Source organism: Tachypleus tridentatus, chromosome 9 (assembly GCF_004210375.1).
Source record: "Tachypleus tridentatus isolate NWPU-2018 chromosome 9, ASM421037v1, whole genome shotgun sequence".
NCBI classification, from domain to species: Eukaryota; Metazoa; Arthropoda; class Merostomata; order Xiphosura; family Limulidae; genus Tachypleus; species Tachypleus tridentatus.
The window spans coordinates 100,764,662-100,791,187 of record NC_134833.1 but is presented as its reverse complement, the minus strand read 5'-3'; the positions used below and the strand labels follow the sequence as shown (position 1 = coordinate 100,791,187).

The 26,526-nt window shown below is 33.7% G+C and overlaps 1 protein-coding gene across 1 annotated transcript; it reads right to left on the bottom strand.

Annotated features, from left to right (window-relative positions):
* Window positions 1-8,161: 8,161 nt before the first annotated feature.
* LOC143225886 (GTP-binding protein Di-Ras2-like) lies at window positions 8,162-25,714 on the bottom strand. Its single transcript, XM_076456043.1, has 2 exons — window positions 25,183-25,714; window positions 8,162-9,216 (listed from the first exon to the last, which is right to left on the bottom strand). The coding sequence occupies exon 2, from the start codon at window positions 9,180-9,182 to the stop codon at window positions 8,445-8,447; it is 738 nt and encodes a 245-aa protein (XP_076312158.1). The 5' UTR covers window positions 9,183-9,216; window positions 25,183-25,714; the 3' UTR covers window positions 8,162-8,444.
* Window positions 25,715-26,526: the final 812 nt, after the last annotated feature.

Here is a 26,526-nt window from a genome sequence, read left to right as displayed (position 1 = left end):
ACTGAAGGCCCTCGCTTGTGTGGAAATGACTGAATCTTTCAGCAGGACAACGCTGCAATACACAATGCCCGCAGGAAAAAGGCCTTTTTTATAGCGAATAACATGATTCTTTTGGACCATCCAGCGTGTTCGCCCGAACTGAACCCCATTGAAAATGTTTGGGGTGGATGGCAAGGGAAGTCTATAGAAATGGGCGTCAATTCCAAACAGTGCAAGATTTTCGTGAAGCCATCTTCACTACTTGGGAATGACATTCCAGCCAGCCTTCTGCAAACGCTTATATCTACCGTGCCAAAGCGAATATTTGCAGTTGTTCGCAATAACGGCCGTGCAACTCACTACTGAAATCTCTTGCTGGGCATTTCCTCCCACAAAGACCACAAAATTTTATCATTGACATGTAAAGAAATAAAATAATAAACTTTTATGTATTGTTCACCATTAAGCAAAATAAAAGACTGGTTTTAAATATTTAAATAGAGTGTAAAGTATTGTTTCTTTGTCTCTTAGTTGCATTTCACGCAAAGCTACAGTAGGGTAATTTGCATTAACCGTCCCTAATTTGATGTAACAGACTTTCCAGAGTAAAATTCTAGGAATTAAAACTGAATAACTACAACAAAATATATTTAAACGTTTGAAGTAATTTATCTAATTCATCTGGGATTTAATCCACTGTAGCAACTCCTAACTGTGATGCTTTATGCACATAGATTCCTAATCGGAGCATTTCAGGAAAATATTTTTGTTCCCCAACAGGTTGCTGTAATTTTATATTACAGCAAAAACATAAAGAACTCGAATATAAAGATGCTACGAAAGCGATAACATCCTAGAAACTTAAAATTAATGAAATGTATTTTTGACCGTTTTCATATAACGTTTCGTATTGTGCTAGTTCAACGACACATATTTGTACGGTTTCCTCGTTTTTTTTCACTAGAGGCACTAGCAGCACAACTGTTAGTCTTTTTCGTTATTTCTGTTTTGTAATTTGTTTTCATGAAGTATATATATATGTATATTGTCAGAAGCCTTTCTTTCAAAAAGCGCAAAGAAAATTGTCTATAAACAGACAATAAATCTTTGTCTCTGTTCTAATATATGCATACTATGCTAAACGTTGTCTAAGACATTAGCCTGTGCGTTTGTTATGAATTTTTCGCAAAGCTATACGACGACTATCTGCACTAGCCGTTCCTAATATAGCAGTGTAAGATTAGAGAGAAGGCATCTGGGCATCAACACCCACCGCCAACTCTTGGGCTACTCTTTTTACCAACGAATAGTGGGACCGACCATCACATTATAATATTCCCATGGCTAAACGAGCGAGCATGTGTGATGTGACGGGGATTCGAACCACCAACCCTTAGATTGCGATTCAAGCGTCCTACCCACCTGGTCATGCCAGGCTTCAACACACCAAAAGCAACTCGTTTTGAAATATTGACATAATGCTCAGAATAAATCATCACATCTCTTTTTAATATTATATTAGTATTTATGACTAAAATACAGTATAATGTCTTTTAGAATATCCAGTCTTTACATTAAGATTCGATTGGTTTGGTTATTTCTCTAAACACCTGTCTTCTTAAGAATACAAAAGTATGTGTTACAACATAGAAAAACTTGAAATATAAAAATGGACCTGGAACATCTATGTTATAGTTAAAATTAAAGTTAACATTAAAATATGTTCATTATGTTTCTGATTAATGGTAGAACTAATTGCATTACATATGTTTACTCTCTATTGTAAATTTATTATTAACATGTTAAAATTATTGTTCATACTCTTATTCTATTAATGTTCAGACTGTTATTCTATTAATGGTTTACTTTTTTTAAGCGTGTAAGTGAAAAGTAAAATATAATTATATTGTACATACCTGCGATTAGACGACGTTTGTAACTTCAGACTTGTGATTTGTTTGTTTTAGTTCAAAGCTAAATACTATGGAATCGAACCACGGATTTTTCTATTGTGGTTGTTGTTTCGAATTAAACACAAAGCTACACAATGGGCTATCTGTGCTCTGCCCATCACGGGTATTGAAACCCGGATTTTAGCGTTGTATTCTCAGACATACCGCTGGGCTTCTGAGGGGCCTTTACCATTGTAAGTCCGTAAATGTACTGCTGACTCACTTGAGGACGATAATTCAGAACTCAAGGACATTGTGCTAGTTAAAGACAAAATTTATTAGGAGTTAAAATTATCGTTAAATGTAATTTGATTCTAAGTTCTAATTATATAAAAATTAAATTTGGTATAGAAAATTATTACAATAGTAAAATGCATAGGAAATTGTTGGGAAATAAGATGATGCTTCTGAAAATTGTGAATTTGACTGTGAAATAAAATATTGTAGAAAAATAAATGGAAGTAATAATAGTTATAAAAGTATAAAAATGAAAAAAAAAATGTTTTACATAAATAACTGAATCTTCTATATAGATCAAATGTACAATTATTATTGGTTATTTTTGTGAGGTATGAACAATGTGTAGGTACACGTTACAATGTATAAAATTCAAGTTAAAATAGATTCATACGTAACTAAAATTCTTTACATATCGTTTACATCATTTTAAATACTATCTGAAAACGGTCTGGAATTTTTACCAAAATCGTATCCTACAGAATATATCTTAACCCAGTTTAGATAATACCTAGAACACAACCGTTTCTCACAACAGCACATTCACTCGTCCTACCAATACAAATTGTAGTACGTGCTTCTTTGCAGTATCATATGCTCACGTGCTCAAATCTTGAGTGCTCTCATCCCTCGAGGGAACATCCGGTTTAACAAATGAAATCAACCGGAAAGAAAGTATGAAACATGGCGCGCCTTCTGCAGACTTTCATTTTCAAGAATCTATATTCGTTTACTCTATGTACCATGAGATCGGTAGATTTTTATCTTTCTTCACACAAAACTATGAAAGAATTTCTCCGTAATTCCTAACCGGTCAAGCTTAGAAAATCTCAAAGTAAAGTAAGCCTTACATTTGATTTGTTCTGCACCAAATATCAATTACGTTCAACGCAGGCCTTCAGGGCATTGACTGTTTCAACAGAACCATATACGCTTTGTAATGCAATTAAATAAAAAATCTTAGTATCACACTGCCATAGAGAAAGATAACGGCTTTATATCTGAAATAACTATTTTCGGTTCTTTCATTCTTTTTTACTATTCATTGTTCAAAGAAGAAATACTAACAACACCATGAACACCAACACTAGAAGATGTGAATTTTCACTACGTGACTCAAAAGCAAGATAATATTAAAAGGCAGTGAAAAATACCCTTTATAATTTCTTTGTTACTTGTTTCTGTCTTAAATGGTTAAAAATGCTTCTTTATGAATCAGAAACCACCATCGTTTTGATGTAATTATTCATGCGTGAAAATATTTTATTTACTATGGGAAAATTGAAATTTAGGGATTTTTTATATATTTTCGATCGAAACATTCTGTTTCTAACAATAAAAACCTTAATCTATTTTCCTCTTAAAAAATAAACAAACATGCTTTAATATTTTCATTACTCTACAAGGCTTAAAAGCACCTAATAACTCAGTGGTACGTCTAAGAGCTTCTAACGCTACAGAATTGAGTTTCGATACCCACAGTGAGCAGAGCACAGAAAGTCGATTGTGTAACTTCGTGCTTAAAAAGAAACAAACTACTAACTTAAATTGTTAAAATAATAATATTATAAATTATAGTTATTATAAAATAATATTATAAATTATAATTATTATAAAATATTATTATAATCAATTATTAAAAATATTATTAAATGTCATTTACTTTTCTGAACCTGAATGTTTCTTGAGGTGAAAATAAACGGTTTTCTTTTTTAAATAAAAGACAACACATTAAATTACGTCAACTTTTTCTTTATTCATACGGACATTTTGATATGTTTACATAAGTATGAACATTATTCATTCAAATACGGATTTCAGTCAAGTTTTATTGACATCTTCACTGACGTTCTTGTGAAATACAATTTTGTTGCTGAAATTATTAATAATTAAATATGATTTCATAAAAATTCTAATAAATATTGTTCAAACACAAATATCTAGATGTTTCGTTGGTTTTCTGAAATTATGTTTGGAAGACTATAATTAACAATTCAAAATATAACATTTTTTTATTCATAATACGTATGGAATAGGTATTCCAATCTAAATAGCAATTAATGAAATATAATAAATTAACGACCCCTTTCTTAAGACAGCGACAGCCGAGTATTGTATCTTCCTCTCTGGTTGGTTTATTACATTTTACAATTAAGGAAGACTTTACGTTAGGAAACAAAGTAACAACTATAAAGGCAGAGTCCAATCTTGAATTCATGTTCGTTCATTAGAATATTTATCCTTTTTATTAAGGTAACCAAAAAATAGAATAGAAATAAAATGTTGCTGTCTTCTTTTCATCTAAATACTTATGCTCTGATTTTTTTAGCATTTAGTTACTATCCGTTAAACACGTTTACGTTTACAACACCAAAACACTATTCAACAAACTAGTGCAGTTTATAAGTTTGTCCAAGTTACTCTTAACAACAGATGATTAAAATCACAGTATTATTGTAAAAGAAAAAATAATAGTAATCATTATTTCATTATTATATCGAAAACAACAACCATATTTACTTATTACGTAATCACCATTTTCTGTATGTCTATGCAGGCAGAGGCTAGCAATTTTTTCCCATTGCACAGCACCTAAAACTTCATTTTTTGTTATTATTTCGTCTTTCATATTAACTTGGCGATTTTCTTAAATAAGATGGTGTATTCTCACAGCAAAGCCACAACGGACTATCTTAAATAGGGTTTTGTTTGTTTTGAATTTCGCGCAAAGCAACACGAGGGCTATCTGTGCTAGTCCTCCCTAATTTAGCAGTGTAAGACTAGAGGGAAGGCAACTAGTCATCACCACCCATCGCCAACTCTTGTACTATTCTTTTACCAACGAATAGTGGGATGGACCATCATATTATAACGCCCCCACGGCTGAAAGGGCGAGCATGTTTGGTGTGACGGGGATTCGAACCCGTGACCCTCGGATTACGAATCGAGTGCCTTAACCACCTGGCCATGCCGGGCACTTAAATAAAAAAGCTAGGTTTTGTATATTTTATCAATGACACAATTTTCGACTAATGTTTGTTACTCTCAAATAATCTACTGATTGTTTCAAGACGAAAAACCTATTTACCTGAATTATTTTTCTCTATTCTTTTACTCAACTTCTAGTGAAATTTTAAAGTTTTTAATTCGGTGATTATTCTATTACAAAAAGTAATCTCGTTTTCTAGTAATTTGTAATAGAAAAATATCTTTATGGATGTTTATGCATATGTTTTTTTCTCCTCTTCCGAATAATTTCTAACTAAGCGCTTTTAGCAATGCAACATTCCAATTAAATTTTTTCCACGTTTCAAAATTTGCATATTCGTGATTATTATGAAACTGCATCAACTCCCTTGACAACTTAATCTTAGATCTTGAGGGTATGAAGTAGATGGCAAGCATTCGTTTGGAAACCAATATCCTTTCCTTGCTTACTGTCACCGGCTCTGAAACTTGAATAATTCAAACTGTGCTAGCTTGCTTTAGTGCAGACGATTTGCACAGTACTTCTATCGTGAACCATAAACAAATAGTGCGTCAGTATGACACGAACACAATACTATGTTGTTTATTTCTTCAGGTGTACGACTTGCCATAAGCAAGGTTCATAACCAGTCATGTTCTTGCCGTCTGAATGAAAAAATAAAACTCCTGATTTGATCTATTAGTAATAATAATTATTTCATACATTATCTCAAACCGGAACTGCGAGTCGTAATTTTTAGAGGACGTTCATTCCATTGTTATTATTGTGCAAATAAAACGGGAAAAAAAAAAGACTAAACTTTTTCAGCCCTTACAAACATCAGGTAGAAAGTGAAAACGGTATAAGCACAGTTCCTCTAAATATTCAGTTATCAGTTTTATTTCTCAGTGTAAGGAACTTTTATAGGAATTATTTACCTTGAATGTTGTAGAAATGCATCATCAATCGCAGGCAACAGTGCCAAAAAGCAGCAACACAAGTACTTTTAGGATCGTATGTAATACATACTGTAATAAAGAAAGAGGTTATTCCTTATGGTTTCAAGCACAATGATAATTTATATCCTATACTTATTTATTTTAATAGTTACGAATACGGATTTCTGTACCAAACAAGAGGGAATCCTCAGTAGTCGTAGCACTTGAAATTCTTTTAGACAGAATTAGAGTAGTCTATGAGGCGGTGTCCTTTTCCCCTTTTTATTAACTATATTTTTGTGCGCTAACAATACCAAGCGTAGAGCGCACATCTACCGGACTCGATGTTATTACTCATTGGAATTTTTACCAGTCTATCCTCAAACTGAAATTGTTTCAGGCAAAATTAGATAAAACTAATCTATGAGATCTTGGGCGTGGTTAAACACATCAATCGAAAAGATTTGATCTCATGAATCCAAACTTTACATAATCAGATTTCAAAGCGGTTAAGATATGACAAATTTATAATCCAAAACTTTGTGCTTGAAAAACCTCAAGGACATTCTATGAGCCGCTATGCCTCAGCTAAAAATTGCATGCAATTATGAATAAATACGAAGTTAGTGTTGTTTATTGTGGGTTCCCTTCTTCCCATTTGAGAACATGTTACAAAATTTATAATGTCCTATAAGAAACGAATCAGATACGTTTCGACATTTCTTGTACGCGTACGAAAAGTGTGGGAAAAAAATAACGACAATTGGTAATGAAAGTTTATTACGTATAGACACGTGGGTCTGGCATGGCCAAGTGTGGTAAGGCGTTCGACTCGTAATCCGAGGGGCGGGGGGTTCGAATCCTGATCGCGCCAAACATGATCGCCCTTTCAGCCGTGGGGGCGTTATAATGTGACGGCCAATCCCACTATTCGTTGGTGAAAGAGTAGCCTAAGAGTTGGCGGTGGGTGGTGATGACTAGCTGTCTTCCCTCTAGTCTTAAACTGCTAAATTAGGGACGGTTAGCGCTGGTAGACCTCGAGTAACTTTGCGCGAAATTCCAAAACAAACATATAGACACTAAACTGGACTTTAACACTTATACAAATCATAGTAGGCATTTTGATTAAACTGACATTATTCTGTCAAATATTTGGTTAGAAATATTGGTTACATTTTGTACGAAGTATGTTAAAAGATCGACAAACAAGATTAGGTTGTTGTTTTTTCCTTTTCAGATATGCTCAGCGGTGTGTAGTTTACAGATAAACCATTGTATAATATTGTGTCTCACAACAAACAAAAACCTCGCAGATAATGAAAAGATGTAAAAATGCAATTATGTAATGTTATTTCACTCATTTCAGTCAACACATGATCAAACTTCCTGTCTTCTCTGCTGAGGTAATTTGGAAGAAATGAAATTATGTCATCAACAATTTCACATTAACTCGCGCTGTCGAAGCTTAACAATTGTGGAAGAGAAAAACAATTTAAATTCCTTAACAAACTAGAAAAATATGCATTGGGTATCGTTATAAGCCAACTGCAATGAAGTTTAATATCTGGCTTCAGTCAAGTTATGACAACACACTACATCCTTTTATACACAGAGTTTGTTATTGTTGCTTAACAAAGATGTTTGTTTAATGTTAAAGAATCTTATGATGAGGTTGTACGGATGGATGTATTCCTGAAGGCATAGATAAATATATACGTATATAGGCTGTTAATCTTTCAATGAATGATGATGTTTGTGACGCTGAAAAGAGAAAAATTCAAACCTTCGTCTATGTTGAACTTGTTATTCTAAATTCACCATTGTACAATCAGAGAAGGAAGAAATGCTGTGAATGATATTAATCTGTTTGTCAAATTCGTTATTAGAATTAAATTATTGTCTGTTGTTCTTTTTTTATTGTAAATAGTTTAACTTCGACTTTCATCTTTATAAAGTTAACCAGTGAATTATATATACTGACAGTGTATAGAATATGATTCACGAAACTGTACGTTAAAAATAATCAATAACCTGATTCATTACAAATCACACGAAAGGCAAAACGAACGGAAAGCACACTTGTCTCCTTACATACAGCAATTCTCAGATATTATTTACCATTGTATAAATAACAGGTAAACGTAGTAGTTAAGGAAACATTAGACTGAGAATAATGACAAAACTTTAAATAAATCGAATAATTTAAATGAGTCTGCTAAGTATGTGATAACCGTTAAATATAAAATAAACTTCACGAAAACAAAAAGCGGTTAAGAACAAGACGTCATTTAGAACACTAAATAAGATTCAATACATGTAATTTACTAATTTACGATTGTTATTTAAACTTCAATACCAACTTTATAAAATTCACGAAGTAACACATTCGTTTGTTTCCGTGTCGCTTTGGGGAACATCTCGAAATTTTGTCATTTTCTTACTGACTCGTCGAATCAGACTGCGACTACGCCGTTGAGTTGAAGTTTCTTCTGAGGATCGGGATTTGCTCCCTCCCGAAGCATGAGCGCTGGAACGACGATGTAAACCAGTTGTATCTGGGGGAATTGAAATTTTGGAAAGTTGTAGAAATGCTTTGAATATTTCTCGGACATTGATATTATCTCGAGCAGAACATTCCATCACTTTGACGCAGAGCTGTGGCATTTCACAGAAGACCCATTCTGCAACGTCTTCCTTGAGGATTTCTCTTCTTTCAGCTGCCAGATCCAGTTTATTTCCAACAATGATAATTGGAATATCTTGAATTTCACTTCGCTGTTCACGAATTTCGTCGAAACATTTCTTTAAATCTTCAAAGGAACTGCTACTATCAACACTGTAGACTAAAAGGAAAGCCTGAGCAGTGGCGATAGACAGTCGCCGCATGGCGGGAAATTGGTTATCTCCTGCAGTATCCAAAAAGTCCACTTTCAAGGTAAGAGCGCCTATTGCAAATTCACGATAGTGTAAATCTTCTACAGTAGAGAAATGCTTTTCGCTGAAAGTGTTAAAAAGAAATCGCTTGAGAATTGCAGATTTTCCAACTCTTCCCCCACCAAAAACAACAAGTCGAGCATGATAAGTTGTTGTCTCCCCCATCTTCAACATGTACAGAGACCAGGACTGAATGATGTAATTTTATCTGTGGAGAGAAATAAAATACAGTATGAAAATTTTTTATTGTTAATGTATACATTTGTCAAACTATACTGTTTGCTAGCACACTGGCTTTGTTTGGTAAACGTAGACTATTTATCAAATAGCCTTATTCACTTCATAGTGACACGCATGAAATACGCTATGAGAAGTAATATCAAAGGTGGTACTCTCGAAGTAAAACATTTAAGGTTCATACCAATTTTTTTTCTACATCTAATAGTCGTTAGTGCCCAGTGCTTTTTATCACGTACTACATTATTTTCCATTTACGTGTACTTCAGGTTTACAGCAAAAACTCTAACTATGTAAATATTAAGCTAAACTTAAAATTCAGAGTAACTCGGACATTTTCTGCATTCGCGCTCATTGCAATATCTTAAAGGTGCAGGTTTTTTTTAAGTTTAGCCATTTTCTAAATCTATTTTCCAAAGAATAACGCAAAAAGAATGGTGGAAGTTTGTATTAGCTGCAGTTGATTCATGTGTGGATTTTTCAAGCAGCTCACTGCAAATCTTTTTTCCCGAGTTGGGCCTCCTAAAAGAACAGTCTGTCTGTATGGGATTAGATAGGGAAGACTTCTCAGACATCTCACATTTTCTTGATCTCATCCTTATCAGACCTTTAGAAGCACACGCAAGAGGTCAGTATCTACCTATGAAAGATATTAAAGTTCAATTTCCTTCACTGTTAAAAGTATTGCTCTTGTCCTACAAAACTAATGCAGCCAACCCTAAAATCCTATCACTAGTGTTCATTTGTTTTAGTAATGATGTTATATTAAATGAATTTACAAACATTAAGGACAAATTTACGCTACAATGGATAGCAAAATAGCTCTACACAATTAATATTACCTCATTTTGATGACTGATGATATCTGAATAATGGCGTGTTTGTAACCTCATAAGTTTATATGATAACTCGTAAAATTCAGTATATTTCTGTGGTGCACTTAGGTCTAATGTCTACCATATTTACTAGTAATTTGGAATTATTTTCCTTTCATACGTTTTCCATCTGTTTATTCGCTATTTTCAACATTTGTTTGGAATTTCTCATGGGACACATTTTATTATTTTAAATGACATCAGTTATCTATCTAGCTTATTACGTGATAAAATCAAGAATACCAGAGAAGTAGGTAGAAGGCTGTGATACAGTAAGCCTTGACTGCTCGAGAGAGGAATACAGTGGAAAGACGTTGTTAATGGGGTGTACCCGTGTAGAAAGTTTCACAAGACGTTTCAAGCTACTTGAGCCTGAAGACCTTCGCTAGCAGCTCGAAACGTTTTCCATATATTTATGGTCATAAGTCGATACATTTAGATTGAAATTTAATAAGGTGCTTACTTCGATGCTACCCAAGATACATAAATTTCTCCTTCATATTACTGTTCTGAAAACCTTCTCATTCTACCCAAATTTATTTTGTGTATAAAACGTTTCTTCTATCAAAGTTAGTTATAAAGAATAAATTAAAATAATATTATGATAAATTTAGTATATGTTTAACGTATAAATGCGAAGATGATTTAGCATATTAAACCATCTAATACAGGCTTACTCCACTCCAACTAGAGTAGTCCAATATTTTGAGATATGAGACGTTTTACTCTGTTATAAATTATAAAACATTAAAATCTCAGTACAAATACCTAAGCGTAAATTTTTAAAACCATAACAGAAGGTTTCTGTTACTTAAACTTAGTGATATTGTGGGAAAACTCCAAACTCAAAAACTTAACGGCCCGGCATGGCTAAGCGTGGTAAGGCGTTCGACTCGTAATCCGAGAGTCGCGGATCGAATCCTGATCGCGCCAAACATGATCGCCCTTTTAGCCGTGGGGGCGTTATAATGTGACGGTCAATGCCATTATTCGTTGGTAAAAGAGTAGCCCAAGAGTTGGCGGTGGGTGGTGATAACTAGCTGCCTTCCCTCTAGTCTTACACTGCTAAATTAGGGACGGCTAGCACAGATAGCCCTCGAGTAGCTTTGCGCGAAATTCAAAACAAACAAACAAACATAAACTTAACCTACTTCTCACAGAATAATAATATCTCACTGTTTATAACCTACTTCTCACAGAATAATAATATCTCACTGTTTATAACCTACTTCTCACAGAATAATAATATCTCACTGTTTATAACCTACTTCTCACAGAATAATAATATCTCACTGTTTATAACCTACTTCAGCTTAAACTTCAAATGCAAATTACACTTTACCTATTTTATCTTACTGCAACATAATAATTGTTCATTTCAGAGAAGTGACACAGGCCTGCGATGATTTTACTGTCTTAATTTTTTATATATTCTCCAGTAATTCATGTACTTTGAAACCGAAAATTATATTAATTTTTATCCATCATATACAATATTTTTTTACAAAACATCATTTGTACTTTTACCTAAGTAAATAATTTTCATTGAAATGAAGTCACATCTTATCATGCTTAATGTGTTGATAACCACTGGCTATAGATTTCTTTATACCAATCGCGATGTGAGAGTCTTATCGATCGTTCCAGAACCCAAACACAATAATAAAAAAATATTCATCGTGGTAAGCAAAGTAATATTTTGATTTAAGTAATTTTTTTTCTTCCCGGTTTATAAAAAGAATCCTTACGTGATACAAAAAAGAACGAATACTGTTTTCGAAATCTGCGAAGCTGAATTATGTAAACTATGTTACCAAAACAACTTTTATGAAGATTAAATTTGCTGATCTGTGTAATCAACGTTGACATTCACAATCTTTAAAATATTAACTAAATCCCAAAGTAAAAGTAATACTCAACTGTATATATAATATACTTTATACTATATAATACTGTACTCCTGAGAAATGTACATTTTTCTTTCCGATGTTCCTGTGAACCTATAGAACCAATTGAACATCTGAGCATACGTAAACAAATGTTGGTAAAAAACATCTTTTAGTGGAAATATCAGGAATGAAAAGTATGTTTTCCTGAAATCAGGTTCCATATTAAGTTGTTTTTTTGTTGTTTTTTTCTCAGAATACTTTCTTTGTCAGAACGATGTTTTATGTCCCATGGTTCCATTGAAGCATTGTCGATCATGCACATTCTTACGGATATAATTATATACTTTTCAGACACCATATTTTCTGTAGTAAAGAACAACGAGATAAGTCTTAGACTCTTTATATTGGCAAACGTTTCACGGACTCCCCACAGTAAGTGGATCTTAGCTTCCAAGACCACGTTTAAATAAACAAAAGAAGTGAACGTCCTCAGAAATAGAATAACAGAAATATTTTTCTACTACACAAATATCATGTATCCCGATACAGCTAAGTTTAAGGAAAAAGCAGTTAATTGGGTTTTAAAGTAACTGAGCCAGCCTGTGTAATCTTTTGAAAAGAAAAAGAGAATTATTTAGAGTCTTGGATTCAACGTTGAAAACCAATAGTGTAACGAGTTTTTGTACATACGTTTGACTTGTTTTGAATATATTATCTTAAAACAAGTGGATTATATGTCGTCTGTTTATGGTCTACATTTATTGCGAACAAGTCACAGACACTTATTTTATAAGAAACCCTGCCCACTTACAAAAATACAAACAGTTATATGGTCAAGAATTCGACTTGAGCTAAATATGCTACGTATGTCATCCACATCACCAGGACTCACATATACAGCGACATGCTACTGTTTTATCATATGCAAAACGTCAGTACAAAGTGCGATTAAAGCCTCTTATTCTTCAGTATGTAATACAGCTTTTTAAAACATCTCAAAGTTAATCATATAATTAGGAAACAATGAGAATTTGATAAACCTTTCAATTATATAAAGGATTTTATAAAAGTGCAAGTTATACAAGGTTAGCTAAACAGGCGAGATAAATACATTTTAATTAATTGATATATATTTTATGCACGACTATGGTTTTGACTGGTTTGATCAAAGGTACAATACAAAATCAATGAGTATTTCTTAAAGATTTACGTCATCATAACTCGATGTCCTCTTGCAGCTATCCACCAAATCAAAACTTTTTTTTTTTCACTAGTTTCTTATGTGCTATTCCTTCTTATCTTTTCAAGCAGTCCTGCAACGTGAGAAGTTTTAACACATTTTTCAATAAAACTAACTAACTAGTCTGCGAGTGATTACATAAGTGCACAGTTACTTTTTCACATTTGATATTAAATTGTTTAAGCCTCACTTTTATAACATAAACAATTTCTCGTTAATAAAATTTGTAGAACAGTAACAAAAACCATCAATATGCCTATTGATATCCAGCAAAAACGTTGCCTCTTTTTTTCTGCTGTTAACACTTGTCTGATGTCCAGGTTCTATCGGCTGGCACACCGTATACAAGTGTGCTCAGTTGTAACCCTCACTTTTCACAATATCCTCTAATAACAAGGAAATAAAAATAAGTTCAAAATATCTGTAGGTAATAAGAGCTTTAGCTGCATCAGCATTACACTTTAGGGCTTCCTTGAAAACTTTCTATATCAAAACTAACACATTGGCGTATCATTAACATACACACTAACAAAAATTGCCACATCAAACAATTCTAAACCACATACAAAAAGACAGAAATGTAACACGTACAAAAGTACACTAATATATTTAGCTAAGGAAGATCTAACTGATTCTATGACGATGCTTCAAACTTGAGCCCAAATCCCCATGTAAGTTATCATAATCTGTGTAAGATCACAAAACTATCACGGTCGGAGCTTTAGTAATCGAATGTCATCTAACGTGTACAAGTGTAAAAGACAAACAACTTTGATAAACAAAGATTTAATTATAATGCATTTTTCTTATAGCAAAGCCACATCGGGCTATCTGCTGTGTCCACCGAGTGGAATCAAATCCCTAATTCTAGCGTTGTAAATCCATAGGCTTACTGCTGTCCCCGCGGAGGATTAATTATAAAGATTGTATAAAAATACAATATGAAGAATGTCCCATGAAATGTCCAAACGTGATAATGGCGATATATGTTCGTTCCCTGACAAGAAGAAATAGAAGTAATGTTTAGCTTCTTGTATAAAGTATTGGTTACCAAAGAAGCTACCACAACCGAAGAGAGAACCTTTGATGTTCTCTAAACGTTTTCTAGCTTGTTTCCTGGGGAAGCTCTCCGCTATTTAGTCACTAATTCACAAATACTTTAAAAAATTAAATTCGAAGAAAAGTTTATCGTGGGTGACAATCGAGAACTGGGAAATACGTAATGTAATATCAAACAGTAGAATTTTACGTAATTGTTGTCAGAATGAGACAGAAATACAAGGTTCTCAGTTTTTGGAACTTTTCGTTTTCTGTTGTAAGAAGTAGAAAAGCCAAGTAAAACGGACTCATAAGCGAGGCATTCAAACATAACACCTTTGTTCAAAGTACTTTCATACGCATGCAAATAACGTAAACGAACTTCTATTAGAAATTCACTGTACCGTTGCTTCAGAGGTTATTGATATTACTGTTCAGTTTTCTTTTAAAAAAGTTAAATGGCAACACAGTTTTAAGGTTTCGTCGGAGAAAATAATGTGGTTACAGCTGCATTTTACATGACGAAATATTGTGAATACAAATTTCGAAAAACGACTTCAGTTTATATCAGCACGGATAAATGAAGACTTCTACACTATTATATAATTTTGTATAATAAAGTCAGTCAATATTCAAAACTCGTAAAGAAGGTCGACTTGCAATGGGGTCTAGTTCCCAGTACATGATATATTGTCTCAAATTTTCTGGAATTGGTGCAATTACTTTTGCGATAAAGTGAAAAAAAAATCATTTGATCGAAATAAACAAGAGAAAGTTTTGACACTTGATAACAAGAAACCCACCTTTTAGAAAATAAAAGTTTCTAGACAAGTTGTCTGGGTAAACTTTTTTATAATACAATACAGAAGGCTGGGTACGTCATGTTGAAACAATTTGGGGTTTTCATCATGTCGTTACAATCCGTGTAGTTTTGTTCTATCGTCCTCTTTCTGACGACCAGGTGTCTTGACTATAACGCTACAGAGTAGTTTTCATTGCAAGAAGTGAGTTTTTAATGCTGTCATGTCCAAATCATATCCTTCCTTTGTACACGTTTTCCATAAGCCATCTATTGTATAAGGACGACGGTTTTTCAATGTCCATTTCAACAGTCTTAAGAGATCCATTGGCACTGCATCCAGTGACTCGGGCGATATTTATTTATATGAAATAACATCAATTCCCGTTTCACTCCCCAACAAAGTTGAATGGATTAACCAACTGGAAATAATTTGTATACACGTGGCGTGTGTCGCTTTTCTAAACGAAAATCTTTCTTTGTAATGCTACGTTCTGTTACCCGGATCACGTGAACGTATTCTACCACCGATCTTTGTGTTCTTGCATTCTTACCTGTTACAAGTCACCACACTGTGCTTATCACCGCTTTTGTACGAATTATTGCAGGTCTCTTTCTAAACGATTCTAGTGTTCAAAATGATCCATACTCCTTTGTTTTCTAACGTCAAGGGTTATCTCTATATTGGAAACTCTGGATTCCTGATCTTAAAACACTTTTTTTACATGAGTGTAGAAATAATTAGCATCAAAGTGGACGATAAGACTACTACATATACTTGTGATCAATTGTCGGTAGTATAAAACTACCTAACAAATGCCAAATAATCACAATGTATTTCTGATACATTTCTTTCCACTGTAACTACATATTTATGGTTGTCACGTAACTTACTGATTTGAATATTCTTGTTAACTAGAGAACTATCCCTGTATCAAGAGATCACGCTTCGTGTTTGTGTGAAGATTTTTTAAGGTAACTAATGGAAATAAAGATATAATCAAGTAAAATTATGAGACAACCAGCCATTAATATTCGCTAAGTACCATCAAGTTGGTAAAACACTTAAATAACTAGCGTGTTTTATAAGCTAGATATACATTTTCACATTTCTCATTTTAACATTGTACTGGATTCGTGTGTAGACATTTCATACAAGTTTTGTTATATACATACATAATATGCTGTAATATACATAATACATAAGAATCGCTATTCCCTTAAGGATAGTCTTTAAACAAGAATGGATATCAATGTAATCTAGTTAAACAGCCATGTTGTAGACAGTTAAATTGTACCATCTTACCTTGCTTTTCTTGGTGTTGACAAGTATATTTTTTATTATTAATATTTGTAATCACTCCTCTATTAATTTCAGTTTAAAAATATTCTAATTGTTCAGTTTAATTATAGAAACATTTCTATAAATTACATACCTTACAAAATATAACAATCACCACGTCATGGTTTATACCTTGATTGGGTTTAACTTGTATGAAAAGAACGACAAATGTACAATTATAGATATCTTATTTGGTCCATTTTATCTTTATTAGGTTAAGTACCGAAACGAAATTAAACGAATAGGTATATTAACGAGTAAGGCAAATCACACATACACTAAAAATCAGTAAAATGTAAATAAATTACACGTGATTGCACTCTTTGAGTGAGTTAAATAGATGCAGCAGTTTTATATAAATCCAGAAAATGGAAAACAACACTTCCGGTTATAACGTCTGCAAACAGAATTGTTATAAATACATCTATCCATGTTAAACTTCTGTTGTTCTCTTGTTTACCAATAAACCCAGTATCATCATGTACACAGCGATATATTTTTGTGTATTTCCATCCACGCAATAACATGTTAAATGAAAGGTAAGTTCTTGCCTTCTGTCCACATGTCCAGTTTGTATGACATATAGTAGCTGGTAGTCCTGTTAAGAAACTAAGTGTAAAGAAAGCTTAAGTATGGGGTTGGTTTGTTTTCAATTTCGAGGAAAGCTACACAAGGGCTATCTACGCCAGCCCTCCCTAATTTAGCAGTGTAAGACTAGAGAGAAGGCAGTTAGTCATCACCACTCACCGCCAACTCTTAAGCTACTCTTTTATTAACAAACAGTAGGATTGACCATCACATTATAACGCTCCCACGGCTGAAAGGGGCGAGCATGTTTGGTGTGACGGGGATTCAAACTCGCGACCCTCAGATTACGAGTTGAGTTCCTTAGCCACTTGGCCATGCCAGGACCAAAGCTTAAGTATCCGATTAAAATGTTATACGGCGTCATTTATTATTTTTGCAAAGTAGATTATACCATTACTATGTGTAGCTATTATTATTCAGATGTGAGAAACTGCTAACATCCCACGTATATACATCACAAACTATTGAAGAAAAAAAAGATGAGCTTTACACAGGAAAATATATTAATATTCATACTAAACATCCTTTTTCTGCACTATAACTAAAAATAAAAAGCTTACATGTGTGTGTGTAGGGGGATAACGTACACTCTTCAAAAATAGACTTTTGATTTATACCCAGGGGTTCCACGTCCTCAGTCTGCCAAGTAACGAAATATATCAAATACTGATTGAACTTCAGCTTCTTGCACGACGTTCTTCATAGATAATTGAATATCAAAGTGAGGTTCAAGTATTGCATGAGAGGCTAATACATCTTATGGATGTAAATAATGATCTCAAAGATCATCGATGTTGGCCTAACGATGTATTCTTTACACTTCAAATGTCTGGCATTTAATCAGCCAACAAGCGGAGTTTCCGTAGACAACGATTACGGTTCTCAAACGCCTAGACACAAAATGGCTCTACATAACTTGTTATGTCTCAAAACCTAGTGAAGCCATACGAAACTGATTAATTGTCAACATTTGTTTTCATTTTATCAAAAGAAACGTTCAGTTAATTATTCTTATTTGATTTACTAGACTTTTCAAACATATGCAAGTCCAACAAACCTTGACTCAGAGTAATTTTATTACTTTAGCTAGTATATGATAAAATAGTACCATTCCGAGGCTGATAATTGAGCATTCTATCAAACATTCTCAGTTATCAGCAAGCGCTAACCTACAACTCTCCAACTACACTTTTTAAAATAAAATATTGGATCTGATAGTCACTTTTATTGTGCGTCCACTGAACCAAAGTGTAGGATCAGGTTTGCGACTATGAGTATAGCTAACCGTGAATCCTAGGATCCACATTTCAAGCTAGTTGACCACTATACCTCGCCATGCTCGTGCCAACTGTAAAAATTTCTCTTACAAGTTTTCAATGTCGTAGCTTCTTCATTCGAGATATGTATTTTTCTAATATAGGAATGAATCATTAACAGTTTGCTGTCTACCTTTTGTCTGGCATATCAGTTGTGAATTAAGAACGGTTTTGTACAGGCAACTCTTTCTGTACCTTTGTGCAAATACTTTGCAACGATAATAGTAATAAAAATAAGTTGTGTGCAACCTTGACTTTCATGATTTTTCCTCATATTATATTTCATACTGAATTATTTGTTCAGCGCAATGTTGAATAGCAGAAACTTAACGCGTATTCTTCACGACAACAAGGTATGATCAAAGTATTTTTTTTTAAACAGAGTAAAAAAAAGTCTTATGAAGTGTACGATCATGTGAATCCAACATAGGGAGCCAATTTATTCACCCAGACCATGAAATAACCATGAATCATAACGAAGTGTCTTTGTGTGTGTTTTAATATAGCAGAGTCACATCGGGTTATCTGCTATGTCCACTGAGGGAAATCAAACCCTGGATTTTTAGCGTTATAAATCCGAAGATTTACCGCTGTCCCAACAAGGGACGAATCATAGTGAACGAATTGGTGCAATGAATAATTGGTTTTTAACTTTGGTCACTTATGTTGATAAGATTTAAAGGTGTTTTCATTGTGAAGTGATGCAACTTATACTTTAAACGAAACTTTATCATCAGTTCATTAAAGTGAATCAATAAACATGACAATTTTACAGAAAATCTTGGCTTGTTTCACATACGACGTAAATCTGTAGAAGAAAACTATATCGTAAAACATTTAGGTTAAATATAAGAGAGGCGCTTTACTAAGAAAATGTCAACCATTTTCCTTCATATGTAATTGCTAACTTAAGCGTAGACAGACTATGAATTGTAACGAAACATATAATCTATTTCGCTAAAATATGTGAATATTTAGACTTACCACTCCGTGACTTTTCCTTATAAGTACTGAAGGTGTTCTACTGTACAGCGTTAACAAAAACTCTCTTTCTCACACTATGCTAAATACGATAAACGGTTCAAATATCTCATTATATACTTAATTTTTTGTTCCAGAAAATATTCTGAAAGTGAAATATTGCGGTTGAAAACAATGAACCAGCAAATATTCGATCGAATGTATGTCTTGAAAATAATTTTTTTTTTTACTTTTTAAAATTGTGCTTATAACTTATTCAATTAAATATTTAATCTTTAAATTACGAAAGGTGAAAAAATAAAGTATCTGTGTGTTGCAATTTAACGGCTACAAAACTATCTTAAATACAAACAATGGAAGTGTGGTTTAACAGTCGAAAAATATATGTACAAACCAGCCGTTTTTACATATATATATATTTTTCTCTACAAGTGGATTTTCTCATATCGCTGATTAACAGTCGAAACATTTTATTCCTCAGAAACAAGGAATTTTTTCTTTTTAAAGAACTAGAAGGTTATACTATGCTTACTATTAGTATCGAAACGCAATTTTTAGTATTGTAAGCCCTCAGGTTTACCGCTGAGAAACTGGAGCGGCTGGAACTGGAGTAGAGCAAACAGATCGTGCAAACGGACCTAATACAAAACTAAACCCTCTTATTTATTGATAAAAAAATAACAAATAATAACCTTAGATTAACCCGTAATTATTACTAATGAGGCACTGATTATAATAATAATAGTTAGAGCTACGTACAATCACAGCCATGTTAAACAGACAGTATTTGTGGTCTTCACAATCATTGCGTGACTGCTATGTGAACCAAAGCACGTGTTGTTGGCAGGAGTTATATAAACAAAAAACTCCTCTCTGGATTCTCTCTTTTTTTCTTATCCGCATGTTGGTAATAAACATGCAAAATGTAAGATCGATAAGAACTCGATCAGTTTACGTAGAACATCCGGTTAGTTGTACTAAGACAAGATTCGTAATTAACGAATTTCTAATTCTGGAAATAAAAACGTTAACACACAACGCACACATACATACATAAGTAAAAGGTACTCAGATTTCTGGTCGGCCAACTCAACTTTCCTTTATAATATTAGCATAGCAACTTTCCTCGTGTAGGGCAAAGAAATACGTGAATTTTTTTTATGTTTTAATCCATCTGTCTATTCATTCATTTCAATAGGACAAAGAAATATATATTATTGGTTTGTGTATGGTTACATACACGCACCAGTCGATCTAATTATTTTAAGCGATAGTTTGTTATCTGGCTCTAATAAGTTATATCACACGAAATTAATTCAGGAAAATGTTTTTTTAAAAATAAATCCACTAGAATTTGGGGATTTTTTAAAATCCGTCAAAAAAACTTAAGAGACTACTAGCCTGATGCGTTCAGAACAGTATTTATTATTTGTTTTCAAGTATTCAATTCGGTCTTTATAGTACAGCAAAGAGTTCAAGCAGTCATTCTAAATTCACAAGCTTTAAGGTATCTTGGTTTCCTCTGCACTACATATTTACAGCTTTGCTAATTAACCTAAATCTCGTTTACCACCTCTTGCGGCTCGGCATGGCCAAGCGTGTTAAGGCGTTCGACTCGTAATCCGAGGGTCGCACCAAACATGCTCGCCCTTTCAGCCGTTGAAGCGTTATAATGTGACGGTCAATCCCACTATTCGTTGGTAAAAGAGTAGCCCAAGAGTTGGCGGTGGGTGGTGATGACTAGCTGCCTTCCCTCTAGTCTTACACTGCTAAATTAGGGGCGGCTAGCACAGATAGCCCTCGAGTAGCTTTGTGCGAAATTCCAAAAAAAACAAACAAACAAAAATTAAACGAAGTGTGACAATATTAACTCAGAATTAATTTGCTCTTCGTGGACCTGGATCGTGAATAAAATATTCAGTTCTAGACTGGCTATAATACTTAAAACTGTTTGTAAGTTTGTAAAAACTCTTGTATACAAATCATCATTTGTAATAACTATTAATAATGACCGTTATTAAAAAGTGCATTATTTTTTGTTTGTATATTAAAATGTATTTGTGTTAAAAAAAGAAAATTGTGTGTATCAATCTTGTTAGCAAACAGAATAAATTTAATACATATTAACATTCAATTAACTACTAAATTCAAGTAAAATTTTACATTTATTTGAAATAGAAATACCTAACATAATAAATCTTAGACTCATCTGAAATAAAGAATAATACATAACATGTTGTATATATTCAAACGGGTTCAGCAGGTCCAAGTGTGTTAAGGCGTTCGACTCGTAATCCGAGGGTCACGGATTCGAATCCTCGTGGCACCAAATATGCTCGCCCTTTCAGTCGTTAATATGTTACGGTCAATCCCACTATTCGTTGGTAAAAAAGAAGCCCAAGAGTTGGCGGTGGGTAGTGATGACTGGTTGCCTTGCCTCTAGTCTTACACTGCTAAATTAAAGACGGCTAGCGCAGATAACCCTCGAGGAGCTTTGCGCAAAATTAAAAACAAACAATCAAGCGATAAAATACAGCGGAAGCAACTAACATTTAGTCACAGAATCCATAATAATTTCACAAACATTTTTAGCAAAATTATACAATTAATCAGACATGTAGTTTACTTTGCAATGATTCTTCTCTGCAATAAAACTTTTAAAACAAAACAGGACTCATGTGTGGAACTACAATCTGAACGTGTATCTGTGTTTATCCAACCACAATTATTTTTATTGTAGAAATAAAACGTGCGAGCTCTTTCCCTGGTTTGCAGCCACACCCGATTAACTCTTTTAATACGTTTGCAGCTTGAAGAAGTGTTGCTGTATTGGTTTCTTCCCATATGTCTGCTTCCCATTACCACCCAATTTTAATAGAGTGCACAATAGGGACTTGGATAAAAGGTTTTTCTCAGATGGCCCCGACATGGCCAGGTGGTTAAGGCATTCGACTCGAGATCTGAGGGACGCGGGATCGAATCCTCGTCACACCAAACATGCTCGCCCTTTCAGCCGTGGGAGCATTATAATGCTACGGTCAAACCCACTATTCGTTGATAAAAGAGTAACCCAAGAATTGGCAGTGGGTGGTGATGACTAGCTAGCTGCCTTCCCTCTAGTCTTATACTGCTAAATTAGGGACTGCTAGCGCAAATAGCCCTCGAGTAGGTTTGCGTGAAATTCAAAACAAACCAAAATCCTTTTTGTTAAAAAGTTCTCTTCGTATACTGCAACAGGGCTGCTTTTGTATGAAGTATTTATTAATGTGTCTGGATTTTCTAGAGAAGAGTTTGTCCTTGGTCTTCTTGATCTTTTGAAGTTCACTACTCTCGTCACATAGGTGAACGACAAATATCTCTTATAATCTCAGTACGTTTTCATTATTGTGTCTAATCACTCTGTCATCTCCAGAAAAGTGTCTATCACTTCAGGAGAGATTTTTTTTTTCATTCATCCCAGGCAAGTTTGTTTTCCCAGCCAGGAAAGAAGAATGTTCTAGCTCGTCAAGTAAAGACAGGAAGGAAAAAGTACTTTGTTGAATTAAGAGCTTGCACTACTTGACGAGTAGATAATCAAATACTTTCCAGTACTAAATTCCACCTAAAACTAGCTTTCTGTGAAAGAGGTGTTTACAATCTTCTAAAATAAAATCAATATATATTACAACAAATTTAGAGAAAACTATAATTCTCTATTCATTTTAGGGATGTATATTTTTACAATTTGTTCAAGACGAAATCTTTAACTCTTAATTTAACTTGCGACATGTTTGGATAATGAGTTAACGTCATCTTATTTTAAATAAGTTAATAGTGATGTCACCTTGAAAACAATACAGTGGTTAAAATAAAGAATAAACCTAGGATTTCATTGTTTGATTTCAAATTTTTATTTCAATATCCTAAAAGGAAGAACGAGACAGTTTTTCAGAGTATTTATTTACGATTCCAAAACCATGCAAACAAAACACATCGATTCCACTAAGGCAGTGGTTCTCAACCAGAGGTGCGAGATAACATTTGTTTTGGCCACCTTCACCTTTATTCTCAGATAAATAATTACTGTAAGGGGTGCGGAAACATATTAAATTTTTTTAGGGGTGCGGGGCATAAAAAAAGGTTGGGAACCACTGCACTAAAAGAATAAAAAAAAATGAATAACTCGGTTTTGTTTAGAATTACTACTTTGTTTCTCTTTAAAAAATCTGAATTATTAACGATATTTATCTATCCAGCAAATCCTTACGGTTACGGTTTTTATTCACAGCACTTCTTTGTTATGTTTTTTGCATATTTCGTATTTTATGTAACTTTTACAAATCCTTTCTGATTTTAGCATTATTCCCTGCATTTGAGAAAATATTCTGTAACTTTTATGCAACGATTTGTTTGGTAAACATCAGTGAAACTAGAGTAATGATGCAAAATATTTCTCTTAGACAAACAGCGGGTCAGCCAAGGGCAGGTGGTTAGCATGCTTGACTCCCACTCAGAAGCTGGAATCCCATCACATATGCTCTCCCTTTTAGTCGTGAGGGTGCTATAATGTAAATATTCGTTTGTAAAATGTAGCCTGACAGTTGGCAGTAGGTAGTGATGACTAGCTGTCTTCCCTCTAGTCTTACACTGTTAAATTAGGGACAGCTAGCGCAGATAGCCCTCATGTAGCTGTGCGCGAAATTAAATAAAACAAACTGTTGCGTGAGACTTGTGGATTGCTTTTGCGTGTGACCTTTCTATTTGTTGTTTCTCATCTGATACAAGATGCCTCAGTTTGTTACAGTTAATCCTACTATTCGTTGGTAAAAGAGTAGCCCAAGAGTTGGCGATGGGTGGTAATGACTAGTTGCCTTCCCTCTAATCTTTCACTGCTAAATTAGGGTCAGCTAGCGCAGATAGCCCTAATGTAGCTTATCACGAAATTTAAAACAAACTTAGTATTTTACTGAAAATTTCATATCCATAACTCTGATGAGAACATTTATTATAAAACAAAAATATACAATACATAAATGTGTATGTGTGTACGTTACACATACTGCTGAAACATAAATATTCAAATGAGTAATGGTGCTATAGTACGTTAGGCATATAATTTAAGGTGAAAACAAGGCATACACAGAGGGATTCACTACTGCAGTAAAACTTTCCAAGTCCATACTTAAGTGTTTAGAGCAAAAGGAACATCCAAACACAAACTGAGACTAGTTTTGAGCAGAATGAAAACAGAGCAAGATTAATATATATATATACACAGATAAGGAGAGCAATATTAAATATTATACATATATATGCATATATACACACACACACATATAGGGAGAGTAAGATTGATATATATATACACATATAGAGACAGCAAGATTAATCTTCTCTGAGAATAATAAATATACCTAAATGCTATTTAGTTACAAATTAATAAGATGGGGAAATATCTCCGTGTTATTATGACTCACCATAGTCTCAGTGTAATCTTTATAATGATATGTTTATCATACAGCGAGCTAATATCAGATACCTAATATTAAGTGTAACAATTGGTTCTAGTCCTTTCAGTCTGTTATGTTAATGCAATTAAAATAACTCAGGGTGGAACTGTCTGATCAAACACCGACGGACTATATATAGCTATATGTAATCAGATTTAAATTTTGACGCTCATCTGTTATTGACAACGTCAGTGTTATAGACGCGTAAATAGAGCGAAAACGATCAATTAAACGTTTTCTATTTCAAATTATACCAAAAATATTTTCCTTCTGAAACACCATCATTTTGTTTTGTAGAATATATATTACAGTTCCTTTCTAGCAGATAATCATTATATTTATAGATTCGTTCGTTTGTACGTGTGGTTGCTATACCTCACCTCTTAGTCTTGTCCGTTTCCCTTTCACTCTTCTGCTTCCGCTCTCACGTTCATGTCCTTTGCTGCATGTTTTGTTCAGATATTTTATCTCTTTACCTACGACCTTCTCATATTTTTCCCTTAGATAATAGAGATGCTATAGGAATGATATTACTACTCATCCTAACTGTACCGGATCATGTCCGCCCGGAAAATGCCCTTTTTGCTTTACACTTTATAGATCGAACAAAACGTTACCTATCTCAATAAGATACTCTAAGTCACGCGGACGCTTTCCATCCAATTGCAGATTGGAGACTAGACTGTTCTCGCGGTAGTTGTAATCAGGTTAAGATTGCTAGGTTGTTCATTTTTTATGTAATTTCAACAAAACGTAAACCACAAAATGCACAAAGGAACAAGTAAAAATGTTCGTTGTTTCTTTGCTGTAAACAATGCTCTCGCAAACGCTAAAGTACAAGAAAACAAGTGCTACGTTTGCCAGTACTATTATAAAAGGCTCTTTGACTCTCACCCCTCTTGAAATTTTTCGTCATTTTTCCATCTCTTACTCTACCCAACAGACATGCGCATAAAGTCGCCAACGAACCTATGAGTATTTAAGATTAAACCGTTGTACCATTGTGGTTACAATGCTGGATGTTTTAGCAAAATCAGAAATGGAACGAGTGTTGAGTAGTGTAGGTTTGTATTCTTTGAATAGCAAGTTCAGTTGAAAAGAACTTACGAGAGGATAGTATTTAAAGTAGTTCCAGTTTTGTTTTTATTTCGTTGTCTAACTGTTCGTTTAGGAAAGCTTTCCAGTTTGTCCCCTCTTCTTATCGATTTAATACTCGCCGTTAACAACAGTGCATGTAAAGTAACAGAAAAGATAAGCACCTCACTAATATTTTATGTTTAACGTCATTGACTTACGATGGAACTCTGAGAAATGCTGGGCGTAGCCTGTTCGGATAACAGCCAGATGTGAAAAATATTACTAGAGCGTGTTAATTTCTTCCTTTACTACTCTTATCTGACAATTATAAGAAATTTATACGCGAATTAAATTCATATACAAGTAGCAGGAAGTTTTCTAGATTTTGGAAAAACAACGACTTTCCAGTATTTAATTTAGTTTATACTGTACGACGCAGGTAATATATTTAAATTAAAGAAAAGCTGGATAAGTAAGTTCCTCACTATCACAACAAAGACAAGTAAACTTCAGTTTACTGCAAAATTGATCCTTTGGTTCTGAATATTTAATACATTTGTTCAAATGAAATAAAATATTTACGCGTGTTTTTACACACACACACACACAGTTTTGCAACGACTAAAAGAAATTATGGAAATCGCTGT